General features: G+C 35.7%; 1 protein-coding gene across 2 annotated transcripts in view; it reads left to right on the forward strand.

The window, feature by feature from the left end:
• Window positions 1–25827, forward strand: part of LOC127882158 (intersectin-1-like) — a 66418-nt gene that overhangs the window by 8687 nt on the left and 31904 nt on the right. The window contains exons 2-4 of one of the 2 annotated variants that reach the window (XM_052430633.1): window positions 1514–5173; window positions 19630–19749; window positions 24995–25154. In XM_052430633.1, the coding sequence (XP_052286593.1) occupies window positions 1715–5173; window positions 19630–19749; window positions 24995–25154 (3739 nt within the window). In that variant the 5' untranslated portion in view covers window positions 1514–1714. Of the gene's footprint in view, window positions 1–1513; window positions 5174–9313; window positions 9498–19629; window positions 19750–24994; window positions 25155–25827 lie in introns of those variants that run through there. The other variant, XM_052430634.1, reaches the window with a different exon arrangement.

Raw genomic sequence — 25827 nt, forward strand, 5'->3', positions numbered from 1 at the left:
GAGTTGGTTGCTGGTTCATTCATAGGTTAGAATGTTCTGTCCATCAATCTGTCTTTGTGTTGGACTTCCAAATGTGGTGAGCATAACTGCAATAAGCATTGGTTATAATTGAAGAGATTCATATAGACTGAAGAGGAGGTTTGGGACTTCAATATTTACATGGTTGTTTCCCTTTGCCTAATGTTTAAAATAGTCATTTTCCTTTTTTAAGGAATGAATTTTATTATTAAAGGGTTTCAAATGATACTTTTGAAAATTGTCATTTTGCAATTCTTTGAAAATGTTACTTTTTAAAAATGGGTGCGGAGTTTTATAATGTATTTTTACTATCTGCAAAGGGCAGTGAAAGACCATTGGAGATTAATCTGTATTAGTTTTGGACTTGGTTACTTAAAGGACATTTTGAACCCAAGTTATAAGCTGCTTGATCAGCATTTATGTCATATCAAACTGGATTACCTTAAATTGGATGACTTCTTCTGCCAATGTGCCTGCTTATGTCATTTATTCAAACAGATTAGAATTTTAAATGATAATATTTCTTTACAGCTGTATACATGTAAGCTGCTTTATGTGAACTTTTAACAGCTTTGCTATGGTCAGAAAAAAGCCAAGCTGGCGTTATATTGAGACATTTACTCAATTCGTTAAAACCTATTTATTTGAGCTAGATTGCATCCAAAGCCTCATAGCTTATAGAAACACTCTCAAGTCCATTCCCTGGGCCTATAACCAGCACTTGGTGTCTTTGGGGAAGTTCTAGAGAACGCTCCCCGAGTGGAGATCGAACCTGTGACCTCCAGATCGCTAGGCAGACACCTTATCCATCAAACCTGTGACCTCCAGATTGCTAGGCAGACACCTTATCCATCGAACCTGTGACCTCCAGATTGCTAGGCAGACACCTTATCCATCAAACCTGTGACCTCCAGATCGCTAGGCAGACACCTTATCCATTATGCCATGGAAAACTTTTTGTTTACTCAATCAATTTACAAATACCTAACAAGCCTCTTTGGGTTTTATTTGAGAGATCAGTCACATATTAAATACTGTATTATGTGGACTGAACTCTGTTGTATGAAAGAATTTTGAATAGGCACTATTGAAATAGGGAAATAATGAGTTTGTTCTATTGTTATTCTGGTTTCTAAAATGTGTGTAAATAAAGTAAACCAAGAATAGGCAAATAGGACCTTTATGAACACATAACTAATTATATCCTAATGTTGCATGTTAACTTAGTGTTTTTTATGTTACGTTTTAAGATGCATGACATTTAAAGATTGATTTTACCCTACACATGGAACATAAATCATTTGATCCACATAAAATTTTCTTTTTACTTGCGAATATACATTATTGCAATGATAAAAACCCTATAGCTGTGCACTTTGAAAGTGTATATGTGTAGTCAGTTGTATTTTCCCTTTTTCTGTTCTAGAAATTAAAATTTCATGCAAACTTTAGCAAATAATACACATACTTTAGGATAATTTTTTTTCGTTTTAAGGTAAAAAGACTTGGTTCCTGACAAAGATGTATCTGGACCCAACATAGCATAACCAGAGAGTAATGCAGAGGCCACAACTTCATATATCCTCACACTGTAGGTCCTTTGTTCAGCAACTACTGCCATGTTGCTTAGCAACAACATCCACATCCGTGACCACAGCAACAACAACCCAGTTTTGGTAACTACGGCTGGGAAACCATGGCATCCAGCAAACACTTCCTGGTCCAAAAATACAGCCTGGCCCCAAATCTTTCTGGGGCAAATGTTCCGTGCACTAAAATGTTGCTAGGTCGCACTGACTCACCCTTGGATATTGAGCCACCTGTGTCCACGACAACATCACAACAGCAGATGTTGGATCCTTATGCGTCTGTTACATCGTTCAAGTATTATGACCGTTCTGAGCTATCAGCTTCCAATGAAGGTCACAAGGTCGTTTCCAATGAGATGAATCCTGACAGCCATTTTCAATACTTGGATGACACCATTGTGTCTGCTTATGAAAGAAGCAAACCATCACTTCCAGTAAAACCTACTGTTGCCAGACCATCTAATTTACAAGGAGCTGTACAACAGAAGGACAAACAAAGTATGCGCGATTTCAATCCAGAAGGCATAAACATGCAAAAGGGTTATAAAGAAAAAACAGACATGAAGCATGAGTACTCTCAGAGTGATCCACTTGGGACGCACACTTTCAATAAGGTTAACCTTCCTGCCAAACTTAAGCCTGGTTCAGTTTTAAATATAAATGACAATTGCTGCAAAGATACGTACAAAGAAAGTAGTGAAGATAGTGATAGTCTGTCAAGTGTTTTTTTTGATGCCAAGAAAATAGGCGACAATAGCAGACCGTCATCTGCTGGTCGAAGAAAACTTCCTATCGCTCCGCAGTCAAGATTTAATAACAGTTTAAGCAGACAAGGGTGTTATGTTAGCGATCAAAATGTTCTTTGTGCCAAAGAAGTTAGTGATTTGACAAGCGTAAGTTTGGATTTTGACAAAGATGTGGCAACAAAGTTAAGTGAAATTATCAAAGATGTGAAACAAAATAAGGACAGAAATGACAGCGGTGATATTAATAGTGAAATAGGAATAAAACATAGTGATTTGTATGTAAATTATTTGTCAAATAGCTGTGATAGAGCTGGTGATAATCATTGTTTAAAAACTGAATTATTAGAGGGAAATGAAAATGACTCTGACGTACAATTTAGAAAATGTATTGATAGTAGGGAAAACATCAGGGAGTCAAAGCTTGAATGTGTGAACGAAAATATATATGATTCAAAAGTAAACACTGTAAAAGACAATAATGAATTAATAGCTAGTGCTCAAACTAACAATTCTCCAAAAGTTGGTGATTTAAATAGACCTGATTCTGGAAATATAAAGAAGGAAATAATGGTATCAGATCCTAGTCAGCAGTTGGTGAAAGAAATGGCAAGGAGGGTGAAATCTAAACTGGCAACTAAATTGGCACTGGCTGAAAAAGTTGAGTCATTGGGACCAGAGCCTGCTTTCTGCCATAACAGTTCACATAGAAAAAATATTGACAGTGCTAATGAAGTGGCCTCTAGCAAGGCTGAAACTGCAACAACTGATAAATTCTTTAATTTTGATGCTGATGTTATTCAAGAGTTAACTGACAGTGTCATGACGAAAACATCTAAAGTCAAGGAGGATGGGTCCAGAAATTCCAAAACAAGTAAAAAAATTATGGAGCATTTTAAAGAATTACCAAAATCAAGAGTTAATGAGGAACTTGTTAATTACGATTCAATGTTCAAAGAAAGTTTCGAAGGAAAATCTGTTTTTGAAAAACTTGTGAAAGAAACCAAAGATTATCAAAAAGAAATAAACGAGAAAAACAGTTTATTGAGTGGTGATAAACAATATGTGCCTAATAAACCCAAAGTTGAACGAACACCTTCATACAAGAACAAAGTTATAGCAAGAGCAAAAAATAAATATCAGAAGAAGAGTTCAATGCACAAAGAATGCTCCTGTCAAAAGGATGAAAATGGAGCCCGCTTGTTGTGTGAGTTCTGTGTGTTGTACGAACATAAGAGGCGCAGCAAGTCGAGTTTGGGTAACATGTCAATAAATAAAATTGGTGAACAGGATGAAAGTGAAAATGTTGTGATTAAGAGTCCAAGACGCGCTGTAACACCTGGCGGAATGTCTGTGATGTCAAGTGGAAAAAGTCCGCGTCCTGTGAAGAAAGTTCACGTGTCCTCAAGAGTTGATGTTTTGATGAGCACAGACTTATTCAGGAAACATCTTCAAAAGCACGAGGACTTGCTTACTCAGCACACAAAATTACAGCGGGCTGGAATGCGAAAATCTATATCCAACCTGGATCTGACTAAATCTGTATCCAACCTGGATCTGACTACTGGACTTGAGGGAGACAGTGACTCTAATAGTGTGTTAAGCTTTTTGAATGTGGATATAGATGATGTACATGTACAGGGTACCAAAGATGCAAATATTAATGTAGATAATTTGAGTGTGAACGATAGTGCTGAAAAGGTGGAGAGTAAATCTGTAAGTGCTGTTGAGGGGGTTAGAAATCAGACTGGAAAGAAGAAAAGTGCTAGTAGAACATTGCCAAAGACAGTTGGGAAGTCTCGTCTTTCATCAAGTTGTATGAATAATAATACTGTTTCCTCTAAATATGCCATACCAACCCTAGATGAGTTTAAGAAATCAAAAACCAGTCCAGCACTTCACCGTGGATGGGATAACACAAATCAATTAAATTCCTTTAATGAAATTATCATGCAGAAACAATCTGATTTTAGTGATAACGTAGATGAATGTGATAATTTTAAGAAAACAGACTCAGAATGTGCCAATAATGGCACTATACAGGCTGAGAAGAATTTGATTTTACACAGTCCTCAAGCTGTAGATGATATAAAAGTGTCTAACACTGCTCATATATCTGAGGACTTTGAACATGATACAATTAATATCGTTAAACAGATCCCTGAGGTAATTGAGGTGCAAAAAGAATCCACAACGGCTTCCTTGGAAACTGATTGTCAGGGAGTTGAACTACAGCAAATACAAAACTCCAAAACCAGCCATGGTGAAAGTAGATCAGTACAAACAGCTCCAAGCATGCGCTTGAAACAGAGGATGCGTCCTAAACTGAAATCCAGGACATTGTCTAGACTTGAACTGGAAAACGAGGAGTCCCAAATCCTCTCAGATACTAGTGAGCCTTCAGGGGCTTCTGCAAGAGAGAGGCGCAAACCAGGCAGCAAGCGACCTCGATCATTGATCTCGAAAAAATCCAGCCTCATTAAGCTGTTGCAAGAGCAAGAAAATGCTGCAAATGGGTCTGAAGTGTTGGATTCTTCTGATTGCAAGTCCATTCAAGACCGTCCAAAGTTAAAAGTCATGCATTCTGTAGGTCGCTCTAAATCAGACACTCATTTTGAAACTGACCGGTCAAAACTCAGCGTCAAGTCGGCTTTCCGAAGTGGGAGTTCCTCCAGTGAAAACAATAGTTTTGTAAATTCCAAGGGAAAGAACTCTGTTTGTTTTGACCTGGAGGATGAGAGTAGGTGCAGTCCCTTTGATATTGGTGAATCTGAGACCTCAACCTCCATAGCTGGCAGTCTGTCTGACAGCATTAGATCAGAGGTATGTAACAATAGCATCCATTAACACTATTATGTGAATTTTAAATAAAACTTCAATCTTGCCATAAACAGTTACTGCGTTTTTACAACAAAGCATTATTATGCTGTTTTACCTCTGGTATGAAATAAAGTTGACCAATTATAAGTAAAATAGACACTTGTACATGTGTATGCAAGTACATAATTTAATTTGACATCAGCGCCAAACTTGATGTGTAATCTGGGATTTTTTGTATCTTTTAAAAATTAAAACTGTGTTAATGGGGGCATTTACACAATTTAAAAATATAGATACAATTAAAAAAAATATCACTATTTATGAACAATTCATTTTAAAGAGCTTTTTATACTAAAAATAGTTTTTGCATATTTTGTAATATAATTTACACGGTGCATATATATACCACGTGACTTTTTCAGATCTGTGTTGGGAGAACAAAGTGCAACCCAGTTAACATTTTTAAGGATCTCTTTTTAAATATTTCACCATTTTTAATAGAATAAAGTGGAGAGCCCGCTCATTCATAAGAGTTTTTTATAGGTATCATGGTCTTTTTAAACAAATTAAGTATTTCTTCAGTAAAGTGTAACCGCGCATTTGAACGGTTAGAAAAATGTCGGATCAGTGTGGGGACATCATATTACAAACGCGATGTATATAATCAGATGACACACTGTGATCACTGTAATCAAGTCTTTTTACTTTTAATCGGACTATCAAAACAATTGATTACTTCCTCGGTGAAACACGTTTTTATAACAATGATTGAAATAACCAATAGATCGCTAACTTCACCTTTGTTCTACATAACAGTTTTGAAGGCGGAGCTATGCACGTGCTCAAACATAATTGGACGATTACCAGTGAATATCAAACTCGCGATTGGTTAAAAAAACATGTCGCTTCCCAAATTAAAGGAATCTTATTTTATGGGCGAGAAGGGTGGCGCTTTATGGCTTCTTGATAGGAGGCAGCTTTCCTTTGATGACGTCAAACTGTCAATTCACACAGATTGCCAATTTTCGCTCGACTTGATAAATGACTTGATCTACATGTTCAGTAGATAAAAAAAGCCTGCTAAAAGGAAACTTTGGATTTAATAATGAAAATAAAAACAAGGAAAATGTTGCGGAAAACTGTGGTTATATTAATTAGTAAGTATCCGTTAAAAGTGACATTTTGTGTGTCCTATTTCAACAAGTTTTCTATACAACAACAACTTTAACCATTATCGCAGTATCGCAGTGATCGATCTTGGTAGAATGTCATCATTTTTTTTCATGGACGACCTCATAAGTCGAGACTAAAAATTTGATCACATTTTGAGGAAAAAAAATCTCGACTTATGACTGGATTTTTACTGTATATTTGATAGTGAATTTTTTTTTCAGAAAAGTTGATTTTACGTTAAAATATTATTATTTATGTTTTCACAAATTAATATCATAGGCACTCGCTAAACACCTGTGAGAAAAATGTGGATGTTCGAAAAACGGCCATTTGTGGAAATGTGTCGCCATATTTTTATTTTTGACGCCATCGTAGTCCAAATAATTAGACGTAAGCTACCCCGCTTAAATAATTAGACGTAAGCTACCCCGCTTACGTCTAAACGGCTACCGTCGTTTTCCTATAGCAAATTGAGTTCAACTTAAACTTCAGTTTTTCTCGTTAAATCTTTGCTAATGCATAAAATTATCATTAATTAGACATAAATATGAGCGATTACCTCTTAAATGTGTAAAAATTGTGCTTTTAAACCACTTATGTACATTTTTAAAAATAAACATACACAACACACGAAGTGTGTTTGTCGTTTATAGAATTACATTGAATTATCTTGAACGAAATTATTTTTTGAATAGGTAACACATAACCAATTGTTGTTGTACAACAAACCACATCACTTTTTAGCTCTCTGTACTTTTTAATTAAATGAAACCTATATGTGTGTGTTAAAACTATCAGTTGTATCACGGAGTGTATATTGATAGGAGATGATTCGAGTATTTGACCCTTACTGTATTAAATTCAATCTTATGCAAAAACTATTCATTCGATTTTATTGGTTTATACGTTATCTTGTTGCTTATTAATTCCTCTTTCAAAAAATATACGTTTTAGTATACTCCCGTTGTTATTAATGGATTTATAGCGAGATAAACACAAGAAATACACATTTTATGTTTTACCACCGCGCTTTTTTCCGTGTTGTGGCTATCGATCTTGTACAATTAGCATACAGCGAAGCGCCGAGGTTATACATTTTGATGTACCCACTCACGTCTTTTGTTGAATTATAGTTTCATTTCTCGGCCGATTTTGACAAATTATATATCATTAGAAAGCTTACGTTACTTAGTAAACAGATATACAAACATATATTAAGTTTTTCTTCTGATTTCGACAGCCCGGCGAGTTATAACTTTAACTTTTGCAAATATCATACCGTATTGGAGTTTTAGAATCTAGATTTACGGTTGACATGTTCGTACTTAATACCAATTTGTAGCGTTCTTCTGATTTCGACAGCCCGGCGAGTTATAACTTAAACTTTTGCAAATAATATACCGTTTTTGAGTTTTAGAATCTAGATTTACGGTTGACATGTTCGTACTTAATACCAATTTGTAGCGTTTATATTTGGAGTTCAGTTTTAAAAATTACATCTTGCTTAGGAGAATAGAATTGTGTATACGATAGAAAAAAAATTGTTTAAAAACGAAAGTAATGAAGGCGGAAGAAAGTAGCGCGCGTTCCTAACGCAATGAACTGATGCTACGGTCTTGGCAATTATGCTTTTGTTTAGAAACCGGCCATTGAATTTCCTTTGCCATGATTATTACATTTTTTATGGAATATATTGTGGTATTTTGTTCACGAAACATATCAATAAAGCTTATTATAAATAAATCTTAATAAATTAACGATTTCAGCTCTTGTTTATAACACAGAAAGGGTGATAAATATATGATGAAACAGCGTATATAGCGGATCCTCTCGATTTTATTCGGCTTTGCATGCATACTTGAAATAAAATGGGTGTCAAAAACATTCATCGTTTGCTGTTAATTATAAACGAGGGAATTATGTATAATTATATGAAATGTTATTTACCTTAAATTATCAATTTATTAAAGATTCTTGAAAATCACGGTCGGTGTTACGCAGGTCATTTCGTATTTTGACATCAGGGCATCATGTCCAACTATTCAAAATCAGATTTTTTTCACTGGGACGATGACGGCTTAGATTTAGACAGGCAGACAGATAGTTTATTCAGACTTATACAACAGTACATCGTCTTCAACTCAAATATATAAATTATTTTTAGACGAATTGTTAGGTGATTACACTTATAGCAGTGATGATTCTGAGAATGTTGCCATGTTTCTTATCCGTGTTATCTTGTCCATGGTTTGAGCATTTTTATCGCGGTGTTCAATAAAAGATATCTCAATAATCTTGTTTATTGATAGATCTGTGGTTTTATTGCCACTGTGTTCAGCACAAACCAATTATCTCTTTATGATCAGATACTGAGCCGACCAATACTAAATAACACTATGGTGTCATACGCCACAGCAGGGACCTATACTTGTGATCATGGAGTCTTAGTGCAAGACTTAAAAAAGTATGTTGATTCGCTTGCGGTTGTTAAAGCCAAAACGGGGCTTCCCAGCTGGCACAGCTGCTGATATTCGGATCTGAATACCTAAACTTATTCAGACCTTATTCTTAACCGTTGCGCGTTTTACGATATCGGATTTTAGGCGGGAATACAACTCAGTGAAACTATTCAATTTCTTATACAACATTAAGCATATTAACAGTTATTGAAATTAACAATATCAGCGACATCTTTTTAAAGACTAAACACCTTTTCAAGTATCGAATTTAACATGTCAATAAAATATATTAATACCAAAAAAGGTTTCATTTAATTTGTTCACATTAAACCTTTAAATGAAAGTGTCGCTTTAACTATTTTCCGTGTCTTATTAAGCCGCGAATCGTTTGCTAAAAACAGTTAACAAAAAGGGCTACACGTTCTAATTCTTAATGAATTACAGAAATAAGTATAACTTTATAAATAACGTCCATAAACACACACGGCAAGATCAAAGTTTTAATGGAAAACTAATATGACATTCCACGTTAATTATTATTTTCGTCTAAATCGAATACTATATATAGAGAAACAATGTATTTATAACCGACCAATGAGGTAACATTATGCAACTTTCAATTTACACAGTGCTATATGGCAACAATATGGAATTTGAACAGTGGTAGTGTTTTAAGGTCTGGACTATCATTACTTGTAAGTTTGTATAAACATTTTTCTAATGCAATTAGTAAAATAATGTTTATATTTTATGTTTAATAATTTATTGCATGATTATTCTGTGCTGTTATATGAATTTGATGCCGTTAAAGCTTCCGACATGAATTCATGTCGGAACGATGCTATTGCAAAATAACGTTAAACGATATGAGGTCGATGTAAATCGACCTCATATTTATAGGAGTAACGCCATCGGTGCCAATTAGTGATCAACAGCAGGAACCCAGCCTCAAACGGTATCCAGTCGTTACACCCCCTGGCATTACACCCCTGGTCTTTATAAACACCCTCTAAGCCTGGACATTACACCTCTCAAGATATTGATTAGATTAGAAAGGTGTAATCAACTTATGAACCACTAATTGGATTTGTCATGTAAGATGACACTGATGAGATTAATGGTTGCTCAAATTATTTAATTGAGCCGCCATCATCTAAAACCTTAATTTTTATTTCACCAGATTGACTGTAATAATATGCATCTAAATCATGAATACTTTTTTTCAAGAATATACAGACAGAAATAAAAATAATGATAAATACAATAATTATTTAGAATAAACATAACACAATCTTAATTTATATACATTTATTTTTATTTCACCATAATGTTATAATATGCATCTAAATCATAAATACTTTTTTCAAGAATATAGTCTACAGACAGAAAAAACTTTGAAAATAAAATAAAAATAATGATAAATAAAAAAAATATTTAGAATAAACAAAACACTATCTTTAATTTATATACATTTATTTTTATTTCACCATAATGTAATAATATGGATCTAAATCATTAATACTTTTTTTCAGGAATATACAGACAGAAATAACTTTGAAAATTAAATACAAATTATGATTGATTAAAAAAAAAAAAATAATATTGCCAAGAAATCCCATTTCACTTTGAACAGTATATACACTTCCTGCTAGTGAGTTTTCACAATTCTAGACAATTTCTATACTTTATATTCAGCTGCACGTACAACCTACTCACTAATCTCATGAGTCCCGATATAGTGAGCTCTTTGGCCTCATACTTACTCCAGGCATCAAAAATCTTTCAGTCACATTCCCTATACTGGTTTGATGTAGTGAGCTCTTTGGCCTCATACTTACTCCAGGCATCAAAAATCTTTCAGTCACATTCCCTATACTGGTTTAATGTAGTGAGCTCTTTGGCCTCATACTTACTCCAGGCATCAAAAATCTTTCAGTCACATTCCCTATACTGGTTTGATGTAGTGAGCTCTTTGGCCTCATACTTACTCCAGGCATCAAAAATCTTTCAGTCACATTCCCTATACTGGTTTGATGTAGTGAGCTCTTTGGCCTCATACTTACTCCAGGCATCAAAAATCTTTCAGTTACATTCCCTATACTGGTTTGATGTAGTGAGCTCTTTGGCCTCATACTTACTCCAGGCATCAAAAATCTTTCAGTCACATTCCCTATACTGGTTTGATGTAGTGAGCTCTTTGGCCTCATACTTACTCCAGGCATCAAAAATCTTTCAGTCACATTCCCTATACTGGTTTGATGTAGTGAGCTCTTTGGCCTCATACTTACTCCAGGCATCAAAAATCTTTCAGTCACATTCCCTATACTGGTTTGATGTAGTGAGCTCTTTGGCCTCATACTTACTCCAGGCATCAAAAATCTTTCAGTCACATTCCCTATACTGGTTTGATGTAGTGAGCTCTTTGGCCTCATACTTACTCCAGGCATCAAAAATCTTTCAGTCACATTCCCTATACTGGTTTGATGTAGTGAGCTCTTTGGCCTCATACTTACTCCAGGCATCAAAAATCTTTCAGTCACATTCCCTATACTGGTTTGATGTAGTGAGCTCTTTGGCCTCATACTTACTCCAGGCATCAAAAATCTTCCTGTCACATTCCCTATACTGGTTTGATGTAGTGAGCTCTTTGGCCTCATACTTACTCCAGGCATCAAAAATCTTTCAGTTACATTCCCTATACTGGTTTGATGTAGTGAGCTCTTTGGCCTCATACTTACTCCAGGCATCAAAAATCTTTCAGTCACATTCCCTATACTGGTTTGATGTAGTGAGCTCTTTGGCCTCATACTTACTCCAGGCATCAAAAATCTTTCAGTCACATTCCCTATACTGGTTTGATGTAGTGAGCTCTTTGGCCTCATACTTACTCCAGGCATCAAAAATCTTTCAGTCACATTCCCTATACTGGTTTGATGTAGTGAGCTCTTTGGCCTCATACTTACTCCAGGCATCAAAAATCTTTCAGTCACATTCCCTATACTGGTTTGATGTAGTGAGCTCTTTGGCCTCATACTTACTCCAGGCATCAAAAATCTTTCAGTCACATTCCCTATACTGGTTTGATGTAGTGAGCTCTTTGGCCTCATACTTACTCCAGGCATCAAAAATCTTTCAATCACATTCCCTATACTGGTTTGATGTAGTGAGCTCTTTGGCCTCATACTTACTCCAGGCATCAAAAATCTTTCAGTCACATTCCCTATACTGGTTTGATGTAGTGAGCTCTTTGGCCTCATACTTACTCCAGGCATCAAAAATCTTTCAGTCACATTCCCTATACTGGTTTGATGTAGTGAGCTCTTTGGCCTCATACTTACTCCAGGCATCAAAAATCTTTCAGTCACATTCCCTATACTGGTTTGATGTAGTGAGCTCTTTGGCCTCATACTTACTCCAGGCATCAAAAATCTTTCAGTCACATTCCCTATACTGGTTTGATGTAGTGAGCTCTTTGGCCTCATACTTACTCCAGGCATCAAAAATCTTTCAGTCACATTCCCTATACTGGTTTGATGTAGTGAGCTCTTTGGCCTCATACTTACTCCAGGCATCAAAAATCTTTCAGTCACATTCCCTATACTGGTTTGATGTAGTGAGCTCTTTGGCCTCATACTTACTCCAGGCATCAAAAATCTTTCAGTCACATTCCCTATACTGGTTTGATGTAGTGAGCTCTTTGGCCTCATACTTACTCCAGGCATCAAAAATCTTTCAGTCACATTCCCTATACTGGTTTGATGTAGTGAGCTCTTTGGCCTCATACTTACTCCAGGCATCAAAAATCTTTCAGTCACATTCCCTATACTGGTTTGATGTAGTGAGCTCTTTGGCCTCATACTTACTCCAGGCATCAAAAATCTTTCAGTCACATTCCCTATACTGGTTTGATGTAGTGAGCTCTTTGGCCTCATACTTACTCCAGGCATCAAAAATCTTTCAGTCACATTCCCTATACTGGTTTGATGTAGTGAGCTCTTTGGCCTCATACTTACTCCAGGCATAAAAAATCTTTCAGTCACATTCCCTATACTGGTTTGATGTAGTGAGCTCTTTGGCCTCATACTTTCTCCAGGCATCAAAAATCTTTCAGTCACATTCCCTATACTGGTTTGATGTAGTGAGCTCTTTGGCCTCATACTTACTCCAGGCATCAACAATCTTTCAGTCACATTCCCTATACTGGTTTGATGTAGTGAGCTCTTTGGCCTCATACTTACTCCAGGCATCAAAAATCTTTCAGTCACATTCCCTATACTGGTTTGATGTAGTGAGCTCTTTGGCCTCATACTTACTCCAGGCATCAAAAATCTTTCAGTCACATTCCCTATACTGGTTTGATGTAGTGAGCTCTTTGGCCTCATACTTACTCCAGGCATCAAAAATCTTTCAGTCACATTCCCTATACTGGTTTGATGTAGTGAGCTCTTTGGCCTCATACTTACTCCAGGCATCAAAAATCTTTCAGTCACATTCCCTATACTGGTTTGATGTAGTGAGCTCTTTGGCCTCATACTTACTCCAGGCATCAAAAATCTTTCAGTCACATTCCCTATACTGGTTTGATGTAGTGAGCTCTTTGGCCTCATACTTACTCCAGGCATCAAAAATCTTTCAGTCACATTCCCTATACTGGTTTGATGTAGTGAGCTCTTTGGCCTCATACTTACTCCAGGCATCAAAAATCTTTCAGTCACATTCCCTATACTGGTTTGATGTAGTGAGCTCTTTGGCCTCATACTTACTCCAGGCATCAAAAATCTTTCAATCACATTCCCTATACTGGTTTGATGTAGTGAGCTCTTTGGCCTCATACTTACTCCAGGCATCAAAAATCTTTCAGTCACATTCCCTATACTGGTTTGATGTAGTGAGCTCTTTGGCCTCATACTTACTCCAGGCATCAAAAATCTTTCAGTCACATTCCCTATACTGGTTTGATGTAGTGAGCTCTTTGGCCTCATACTTACTCCAGGCATCAAAAATCTTTCAGTCACATTCCCTATACTGGTTTGATGTAGTGAGCTCTTTGGCCTCATACTTACTCCAGGCATCAAAAATCTTTCAGTCACATTCCCTATACTGGTTTGATGTAGTGAGCTCTTTGGCCTCATACTTACTCCAGGCATCAAAAATCTTTCAGTCACATTCCCTATACTGGTTTGATGTAGTGAGCTCTTTGGCCTCATACTTACTCCAGGCATCAAAAATCTTTCAGTCACATTCCCTATACTGGTTTGATGTAGTGAGCTCTTTGGCCTCATACTTACTCCAGGCATCAAAAATCTTTCAGTCACATTCCCTATACTGGTTTGATGTAGTGAGCTCTTTGGCCTCATACTTACTCCAGGCATCAAAAATCTTTCAGTCACATTCCCTATACTGGTTTGATGTAGTGAGCTCTTTGGCCTCATACTTACTCCAGGCATCAAAAATCTTTCAGTCACATTCCCTATACTGGTTTGATGTAGTGAGCTCTTTGGCCTCATACTTACTCCAGGCATCAAAAATCTTTCAGTCACATTCCCTATACTGGTTTGATGTAGTGAGCTCTTTGGCCTCATACTTACTCCAGGCATCAAAAATCTTTCAGTCACATTCCCTATACTGGTTTGATGTAGTGAGCTCTTTGGCCTCATACTTACTCCAGGCATAAAAAATCTTTCAGTCACATTCCCTATACTGGTTTGATGTAGTGAGCTCTTTGGCCTCATACTTTCTCCAGGCATCAAAAATCTTTCAGTCACATTCCCTATACTGGTTTGATGTAGTGAGCTCTTTGGCCTCATACTTACTCCAGGCATCAACAATCTTTCAGTCACATTCCCTATACTGGTTTGATGTAGTGAGCTCTTTGGCCTCATACTTACTCCAGGCATCAAAAATCTTTCAGTCACATTCCCTATACTGGTTTGATGTAGTGAGCTCTTTGGCCTCATACTTACTCCAGGCATCAAAAATCTTTCAGTCACATTCCCTATACTGGTTTGATGTAGTGAGCTCTTTGGCCTCATACTTACTCCAGGCATCAAAAATCTTTCAGTCACATTCCCTATACTGGTTTGATGTAGTGAGCTCTTTGGCCTCATACTTACTCCAGGCATCAAAAATCTTTCAGTCACATTCCCTATACTGGTTTGATGTAGTGAGCTCTTTGGCCTCATACTTACTCCAGGCATCAAAAATCTTTCAGTCACATTCCCTATACTGGTTTGATGTAGTGAGCTCTTTGGCCTCATACTTACTCCAGGCATCAAAAATCTTTCAGTCACATTCCCTATACTGGTTTGATGTAGTTAGCTCTTTGGCCTCATACTTTCTCCAGGCATCAAAAATCTTTCAGTCACATTCCCTATACTGGTTTGATGTAGTGAGCTCTTTGGCCTCATACTTACTCCAGGCATAAAAAATCTTCCGGTCACATTCCCTATACTGGTTTCTTTGCCGTCTGCCAACACCATTATCAACCAGCTGGTCAATGTCCAACTCAGCCTCCAGTGCTTGTTTTCTGAGTGCAGGAACAAGTTTGTAGAATGTCAGTGATCTACCACCAAAAACGCCATTCAAACGTGTGTGAAATCCTTCCACATCGTTGTTGGTTCTAATGTGTAACCCGTAAATACACCAACTCTGTTTTGGGAAGGTCAAAGACTAAATCCAGGTTGAGTCAATGTAATTGATCAGTTTCCTCAGAGGTTCTGTGTTGGCACGCTGGCACGCTGCGCTAGGTTCCTGAACAGAGGTTCGATCTGACTAGACAGCACAAATGGAAGCACAAATAACTTGCGGACATAATCCCATAGGTCCTTGCGCTCCATATAGGCTGGACCAAGCCCCATTGCCTGTACATGGCGCCACACAGACTGTGCCCAGTGGAACACGCATCCTTTAATTTCTACGCCTGGAAAGACATGTCTAATCGCTCCCCAGGATCCTACCTCGCAGACGTGTGTATTGTGCAACAAGTATTTATGATAAATTCAAATTTTTAATTTTACATACTGTTATATCAGGGTCGGCATATTGACCAGTCAATTGAGTATTGACCGGGCTGGCGGTCAATATGCGGTCAAAACCGGTCAATACTGGTCATTACTGGGTATTACTGATCAATACTGGTCGATTGAAAATTATAGCATTTAAACATCACAAAAGAAGACTTGAGGCTTTTCTATATTAGGTCAGATTTGCTTCATTGTCAATATCAGAGACATAACACTGCATGCATTTTATGCACTGCTAATCAAATAGATTTATTAATAGATAAGTGAAATACTATGGTTACTACAATAGTAATAAAACTTAAGTAACAGATGTGATTCACTGAGATAAAGATATTGCCTTAGTCCTTATGTATTTGAGGCCGTTTCCATAAATAATAAATAATTATTTCTTATAGCTTTAAAGATTTTTTTTACAATAAATTACTTAAAAAAACAATAATTTGTTCATTCTTGCTTATTTTTAGAAAAATACTTGGACACATTTTTAACACCATTGAGAGATATTAAATGAAATATAACTATTGCAGATTAAAGCCAGAATGAAAAATTCTAAGTAGTTCTAAAAAAGGAGCCATTTTTTTTATGTGCCCAACTTCAACAATATTGTTTAAGTGTAGGTAAAGTTTATAAATGAGTATTTACAGAAATAAATTGGTCAAGAATGGCGCAGCTAATAACCAACCAAGTTGGTGTTTGCTTAAACCAAGTTGGTGTTTGCTTAAACCAAGTTGGTGTTTGCTTAAACCAAGTTGGTGTTTGCTTAAACCAAGTTGGTGTTTGCTTAAACCAAGTTGGTGTTTGCTTAAACCAAGTTGGTGTTTGCTTAAACCAAGTTGGTGTTTGCTTAAACCAAGTTTGTGTTTTAAATTATTTATCAGTTACAAGACCATTTGATAACAACGGAAAATGCCCGAAGGTCCAAAATCGCATGATGTCATGGAGATCAACTTATATAGATCTACAATGTTTATAATAGGAAGAAGAAAATGACTTACCGGTATCACCACATCTAATATGCTGCCATAATCCACAATTATCACATGAAACAGCAAAATCAGAACTATTAACACATTTTTTTAACAATTTGAATCAATACACCAAAATATTTGTTTTCGGGGCATTTTGACAGAGTAACAGTGTATACATAAAGTATGATATTCTCTGACTAATGGGGTTGTTTACCCTCGGGACTTCGGTAAATAAACCATTGCCTGAGCACACTGCTTAACATGAAAAACTCTGCATTTAAAAGGTCGAAAACGGCCATAAACTGGACAGCCCGATTTTACTGGGCTGTACCATTGATACAAATATAAAACTTTGCAGTGTTGGTGCGGTGCTTTAATAAAAATCTAGTAATTTAAAAATTAGCTTTACACTGGCTGAGCCTAACGCTGTTAAAAAGCGGCGTTTTTATTCGTTTATATACTTTTAAAACGATGGCGCTGATTGGCCGAAATTTCTTATTAAGAATTACAAGTAGGTCAATCCGTTTTTAAATAGAAAATTTCCCACGGCCGACGCGCCCCTTGATTTTGCACTTTACAAAAAGTAAACAGTAATAGTTTCTATGCAGAAAATATAAATAAAAGGAAAAGGATAATTACATCCAAAATAACTTTTAAAGAAATTCATGACTTGTTTATGTTATGCTACTATAATTCTTATTAATTATTAATATTAGTATGATGTTTATTATATGTTTGTTGTTTTTTGTTGATTTTTTTGCTTTTAATGCTGGTTTAGGTGGCAATCCTAAATGTTATGTGTGAATAACACAATGATTTTTAATTAGCACAGTTTGCCGTGGTGTACTGGATATGGTGTCCGCCTAGCGACCGGGCGGTCATGGGTTCGATCCACACCGTGGGAGCGTTCTTTAGATCTCCCTCAAAGACACCAAGTACTGGTTCTAGGCCCAGGAAGCGGACTTGAGAGCATTTATATAAGCCTTAGGCTTTCGATAAATAGGTTTAAAATAAATAGGTTTAAACTAATTAGCACAGTTCACAGTACATGTAAAGCATTAAATGTTACCACCGCACAGGTAAACAACCCAATATAGTATATATAAGTAAATAAAGATGGTTAATTAGGTCATTTGGTAATTTTTAATGTTTATGATGTAAGCCAAAAAAAATTCCGAATACCAAATGACGTCCGAAATACTACAATTTTAAACAAATTACGAAAAGACAAAAAAAAACGAACAATGGATGGGCAAGTGACAATACAGCGTGGTGGATAGTAATGGTGTAGTGGTCGGCCCCCTCTGTTTCGTCTGTTTTCTTTGCTTTCTTTTTATACGGCGTTTTATATCTTTGTTTACAATTTTACTTTGCAGTAATGGCGGCCGGAAGCTACGATGTGTGAATATGATATTCTTTAAAATTGTTCTGGTATATACCAGGGGACAATGAGTAAAAACAATTTGCATTCAGTATTTGTCTTATTAACTTAGTTACCTTTGATGTTTTGATATTCTTTCGCCATGACATAAAGATGCAATATTCTTTAGAATTCATAACATCAAACAACAACATCTTAAAATGAAATTTAATAATAATGGTGTGAACAAACTCCTTTAATTTTAGGTGTTATTATTACACTTTGATAATTAACAAATTATTTGACAAGATCAAAGAACAATGTTTTTCACACCAAAAAATGGTTATTTCCTAATTAAAACTGCACATCAATAAGACAGACATACAGACAAACAAACAATAAAAAAACACTTGGACAGACCCCCATTGGACACACATTAAAGCAGGAACATCATTAATCAAGTGAAGTGTGCCCCATGGTAGGTGTGATCACACCTTCAAGTAACCTAATCAATTATGTTTACATCTTGGGAGGTGTAATGTCCAGGCTTAGAGGGTGTAAAGACTAGGGGTGTAACGTCCAGGGGGTGTAACGACTGGAAATCCCTCAAACATTGATAATTTTGTGCAAGAGAGTTTAGTATAGATTTATATGAGTGTTTTTTTTCAACATTTTTGGAATGGGGCAATTGGGCCATTTAGAATTGGACAAATTGTTCCATTGACCAAAATTGGGAAATCGGCTTTGCTTTTTTTTAAAAATAAATAATTCAAAATTGAGAATAAAAGTATTTTAAACATTATTTTTAGGTAAGTTTTATTTCTAGGGCTGGATAGGGAAGTCAACTTATTAAATGGTACTTTTTATGCTCCCCCAACATTTATTTTGGGGGGAGCATATAGTCGCCGCTTCGTCTGTCCGTCGGTGTGTCCGTCTGTGCACTTTTTGTCTGGGCTATTTCTCAGCAACTAATGACCGGAATTCAATGATACTTTATGGGAAGCTTCACTACCAAGAGGAGATGTGCATATTATCAGCGGGTTCTGGTCAGATGATTTTTCACAGAGTTATGGCCCTTTGAAAAAAAAATTATATAAAAAAATTCTTGTCCCCCCAACTACTGTGCCCTCAAGACTTTTCCTTTTATCTGAATATATAGTGCAATATTGTGACAAAAAAAACTTTTGGGAGCATCAACTGCCTCCGACGGTTTCTTGTTGAGGTTTGGCATGACAATTTTGAAAAAATTATTATCAATTATCTTCCAACAATTAAGCCTCAATTATGCAAGGTTATCTAGATTATGTCAGTAGGAAACAATTATCTTCCAACAATTAAGCCTCAATTATGCAAGGTTATCTATATTATGTCAGTAGGATAACATTTAGATGATTCCAATCATTTGAATTGCAAATTATTCCCGTGCCTCATGTATGACAGCTTACCAAATCACACAGAATCCAATAATTTCTTTCAGCTGGTCACAGATGAGCCAGGAGAGCTTTTAGTAGACACAGATCATGGAACAAAGCATCTGAATCACTCGGATCAAGATGGTGGTGATCCAACTTCCTATCTCATGGGGATGGAACATACGGTATCTCAATTATTTATATAGCCTTATGTCTGAAAAAGCATAAGTGAAATCCAAACTGTGAAACAATGCCAACTTTTCTTACAGAGAAACTCCTTTTTGACTTTATATATACAATGTAGTAATATAATCTCCTCCTTCTTGAATAATGCATTTGTATTGAGTTTAAATATGTGAAACACAAACCCATCATACATATAACAATATACGGTTACATTGTTGCCACATTCCTGTGAGTATATACATGTATATGAGTCATGCTATGTGAAAAAGGGGTTTAATGCATTTGGGAAAAGTGTCCTCCAAGATAAGCCTGTGCAGTCCACACAGGCTAATCAAGGACAACACTTTAATCCTTAACTTGATTTTTGCTAACAAGAGACTTTCTTGAAACATAAAATATCATAAAAACAGAAAGTGTTGTCCCTGATTAGCCTATGCAGGCTGCACAGGCTAATCTGGGACAACTCTTTATGCACATGCATTAAACCCCCTTTTCACAAAACACAGCCCATATGCAGGAAGGCCTGTTGTGTACTTATATGACTTTGGAGACATTTTACTTAACCCTTTCCCCCTCAGAGGCAGTGCAAATGGCTATGTGCAAACAGCATAAACCCAGAACAGCCTGTGAGTAACTTGCAATCTGTTCAGGTTTTATGCTGTTTGCTGCTCATCAGTATCAAATGGTTGGAAATCATAAGCGTTTAAAATTTGAATCTAATAAGAAAGGTCTTTGATTTAATTTAACTTTCAAAGCGCCTTCAAATGCATAAAAATACGCTGCGCACGTTGATCACTGGTCTACAAACCCAAGAAAAGCGGGTTCGATCCCCGGCTGGCCGCTTAACTTATATGGTGAATTTGGCCATGAATTCTCTTCCAAACATAATGATTCAAGTATTGAAGTTGTCAGTTACTGCAATAATCATATGTATTCTCACGTAGGTCTGATAACTCAGCTAGCACAGGAAATGTGTGAGTTGCCGTTATATGACTAATATACTGGATAAAAAGACCAAAGACCGAACACAACCAAAAAAACACAAAGATTTGCTTTTCACATAACTAGAAAATACAAGAAAACCTTCATCTGCATTTAATCTATTTAATATTGTTTGCTTAAAGAAGAAAACGAAAAAGAAAAATTCTAAGATGTAGGAAATTATGCTAGTGTTAAAACATTTGCCCATTATTTAAGTGCATGTCACCAACTTATTCATATGTTGAGTCATCTGAAACAAACTTTATTCCAAGGAATATGAACTTATCATTTGTATGTACTTAAAGGGACCTCTATGCAACTGGTTGACAAAATAGGCATTTTTTCAACTTAGATGTCCCAAATATCATGCAAATAAAAACCATCTACAATGGACTGCAAATAACACTCTTGACTTAGAAGAATTTTGAAAATACTGTGTTGTATAATTGTTATTATTATTTAAAATAAATTTATTTGGAACTAAAAAAAAACTTTTCAGAGTGTGCTAGAATGTTCTCAAATTACAAAATGTCACCATGAACATTTTTGCTGAGGAGGGGTGTACAAAGCTTAACTCTTTACCACTTAGATACGTATTAAACCCTTTACCACTTAGATACGTATTTAACCCTTTACGACTTAGATACATATCTACAGTGCTCCAGCTAGCAATAAATAGAGGGGCGCTGCGCCCCTCTAAAATTTGCCCCCTTAAAAAGCGCCCCTCAATTTTTCTGACAAATGCCCTTTTGATATCTAAATTCCTGCTTTCATGCCGTATAAATCGCCAGAAACATCGACATGAATACACAGATAACACCATTTCATGACCGCCTGGGGTGTATTAAGTCAACACATTGTGAACAAACAAGCCCCAAGGGCATGGTTTGTTATCAGATCACTAATTAGCCTTTTGTTGCAGACGATAGTAACATGCTGTGAAAGATTATCTCTGAGGTCACGCTTGGTTAGGCACAATCACACTCGAATGAAATCAAAATCAGCACTATTGATTTTTTTTAACTTCTGAATTCTTTGACTATAATTTGTTTGCAAAAATAGTGTTTTTTTTAATTCAAAATACCTATTAACATTTGAAAATTAATCATCTTTTTTTAAATGCACTATGCGGTTAATTTTTAGTCCGAAATTAGATTCTACCGCATGAAAAACATATTTGTGTTTGGATTTTATTTCTGAACTTTAAAACACTGTCTGTCCCCAATCATGATGAATTTTAACATGAATAGGGGCAGATAGTTGTTAATTCAACAAATAATGAACTTGTTTGGAAGGAGGATTTATCACTCTGCAAGTAAAATGTAATGTTGATATTGTCATATATTTTCGCGACCTAACGAAACTGTCAACGTTGTTGACATAAGTTGAAATAACGTGTTGTGAAATAAATATATCATATTATTAACAATAACAATGTTTTATTTTAATCTCCAGACTGGATGCTACTTAATAGTGACATTGATCATTGTTTAGACTTTAAATTTGTCAATATAGGTTTTTGTTTTAATTAATATTATTATTGTGGACAAACATTGGCTCAAAGTTATTTAAAGCAACGAATTTAAGTAGTGACAGTCACAACGTTTTTTTTGACCCAGTGAAACCCCTGAATTTTATTCACGTTTTCTTCATTTCATTTTCTTCTAAAAGGCCACTGATGCTGAAACTGGAACCTGAAAGATTAACATGCAGTTCAATGATGATAGGTGATAAAAAACACATCAAAATTCCCCCCCCCCCCCACACACAGGAAAGAAATATGATATCTACATATATCTAATGCGTGTAGTCGGATGCTAGCCCATAGCGGTTAGGAAATTGGCTATTAAGTTGTTTTCCTTAACGCCAATGTAGATAGTAATATATTTATTGTAATTTCATTACACAAAATGAGGAACAGCTTACAATTGGTGAAGTCATCCAATGCACTAGTGTTTACAATTAATAAGTATATAGTATAACCAAAGTATATACTTAAGTATATTTATAACCAAATGCCCTATTTTCCAAAATTACGCGTGAAATGTGCCCTTTTTGGGGAAGCTCCCCTCTATTTTGAAAAGCTGGCTGGAGCACTGATCTAACCCTTTACCACTTAGATAGGTATTTAACCCTTTACCACTTAGATACGTATTTAACTCTTTACCACTGAGATACGTATTTAACTCTTTACCACTTAGATAGGTATTTAACCCTTTACCACTTAGATACGTATTTAACCCTTTACCACTTAGATACGTATTTAACCCTTCTACCACTTAGATACGTATTTAACCCTTTACCACTGAGATACGTATTTAACCCTTTACCACTGAGATATGTATTTAACCCTTTACCACTTAAATACGTATTTAACCCTTTACCACTTAGATACGTATTTAACCCTTTACCACTTAGATACGTATTTAACTCTTTACCACTTAGATACGTGTTTAACCCTTTACCACTTAGATACGTATTTAACCCTTTACCACTTAGATATTTATTTAACCCTTTACACTTAGATACATATTTAACCCTTTGCCACTTAGATACGTATTTAACCTTTTACCACTTAGATACGTATTTAACCCTTTACCACTTAGATACGTATTTAACCCTTTACCACTAAGATACATATTTAACCCTTTACCACTTAGATACATATTTAACCCTTTACCACTTAGATACGTATTTAACCCTTTACCACTTAGATACGTATTTAACCCTTTACCACTTAGATACATATTTAACCCTTTACCACTGAGATATGTATTTAACCCTTTACCACTTAGATACGTATTTAACCCTTTATCACTTAGATACGTATTTTACCCTTTACCACTTAGATACGTATTTAACCCTTTACCACTTAGATACGTGTTTAACCCTTTACCACTTAGATACGTTTTTAACCCTTTACCACTTAGATACATATTTAACTCTTTACCACTTAGATACGTATTTAACTCTTTACCACTTATATTCGTATTTAACCCTTTACCACTTAGATACGTATTAAACCCTTTACCACTTAGATACGTATTTAACCCTTTACCACTTAGATACGTATTTAACCCTTTACCACTTAGATATGTATTTAACCCTTTACCACTTAGATACGTATTTAACCCTTTACCACTTAGATATGTATTTAACCCTTTACCACTTAGATACATATTTAACCCTTTACCACTTAGATACATATTTAACCCTTTACTACTTAGATACGTATTTAACCCTTTACCACTTAGATACGTATTTAACCCTTTACCACTTAGATATGTATTTAACCCTTTACCACTTAGATACGTATTTAACCCTTTACCACTTAGATATGTATTTAACCCTTTACCACTTAGATACATATTTAACCCTTTACCACTTAGATACATATTTAACCCTTTACTACTTAGATACGTATTTAACCCTTTACCATTTAGATACATATTTAACTCTTTACCATTTAGATAAGTATTTAACCCTTTACCACTGTCTTAGATACGTATTTAACCCTTTACCATTTAGATAAGTATTTAACCCTTTACCACTGTCTTAGATACGTATTTAACCCTTTACCACTTAGATACGTATTTAACCCTTAACCACTTAGATACGTTTTTAACCTTTTACCACATAGATAAGTATTTTCACACATTTGTAGCCCCTTAGACAGTTATCTTTAATATATAGAGAATAGTAGGTTAGTGTTGATTATAGATCAGGTTTATCATGCGAGGCTTAGAAAACAAAAATCACAAGCCTTGGTGAGTGCTTCGTTTTCGTGCCGAGCATGATGAACCTGATCAATATTAACAATAATCTATTATTCTATTTATCCCACTTTTTATTTAGTAAACCTTTTTATTTAAACAGAATTAGTTTGACTGGATAATTTTGCTGGATTTATGACGTCATTTCATCGAAATATATTGACCTCATTTCCTGCTGTTGATTATAGATGATATTTAATCAACGGGGCTATAATCAACCTAATTTGCTGTAAAATTGGGATAAAAGACCTTTCTTACTAGATTAAAGTTGTTAAGGCTTCACCTCCAAACTTAACATACTGATGAGCAGCAAACAGCATAAAATCTGAATAGAGTTACTCGCAGGCTGTTCTGGATTTATGCTGTTTGCACATAGCCATTTTGCACTTTTCTTCTGAGTGGGAAAGGGTAAAAATAACAACAAGTTTTGTCCACATTGTCATTTTTCCAGGCATCAGAAACTTTTTTATCTGATTTTCCCCCCTTTCAGACCCCTGTCGGTCGTTCAACCTCTGATGCATGTAAGATAACTCTAGAGGCAGCTCGGAAGCGGCGAGAACGCAAGGAACGACCCTACAAATCAGACCCGTTTTCTGGAACAGAAATAATACCTGCAGCAAAGCGGTGTGCCCTGAGAGAAGAACGAGAACGTAAGATATTGGCTAAGACTAGATAATTGCATTTCCATATGATATTTATTTGAACGGTTTTTTAATTCATTTAATTTCCATAGGATACATATTTACATATTTGACTTTGTTTTGTATTATTTCATTGAATTTTCATATCATATATATTGCAAATTTTGTATTCATTTCTCAAAACTTATAATGCATTGTTTTCCTAATATATTAACTCTATTGAATTTTTGTTATTTTGATGCAATGTCCGAATATTCCCTTAAATTTTCATAAAAGTTTTACATTTTTTAAGTAGCTACACTTCTTTGGGAAGGAGATTCACAACTTGGGGCATAGACCTGTATATATGTGACAGATTTCCTGTTTGTTTTAACTTGATATTGCTCCCTAACTTGAACCTGCTACAATATGAGCCTCACTCTGTGAAAAGGGGTTTTAATGCATGTGTGTAAAGTTTTGTCCCAGATTAGCCTGTGCAGTCCACACAGGCTAATCAGGGACGACACTTTCCGCCTTAACTTGATTTGTGCATAGAAGAAAGAAGACTTTCTTGAAACAAAAAAATATCATAAAAGCGGAAAGTGTCATCCCTGATTAGCCTGTGCTGACTGCACAGGCTAATCTATGATGTCACTTTATGCACAAGCAATAAACCGCTTTTTCACAGAGCGTGTCCCATATA

The sequence above is a fragment of the Dreissena polymorpha genome, chromosome 5 (genome assembly GCF_020536995.1).
Source record: "Dreissena polymorpha isolate Duluth1 chromosome 5, UMN_Dpol_1.0, whole genome shotgun sequence".
NCBI classification, from domain to species: Eukaryota; Metazoa; Mollusca; class Bivalvia; order Myida; family Dreissenidae; genus Dreissena; species Dreissena polymorpha.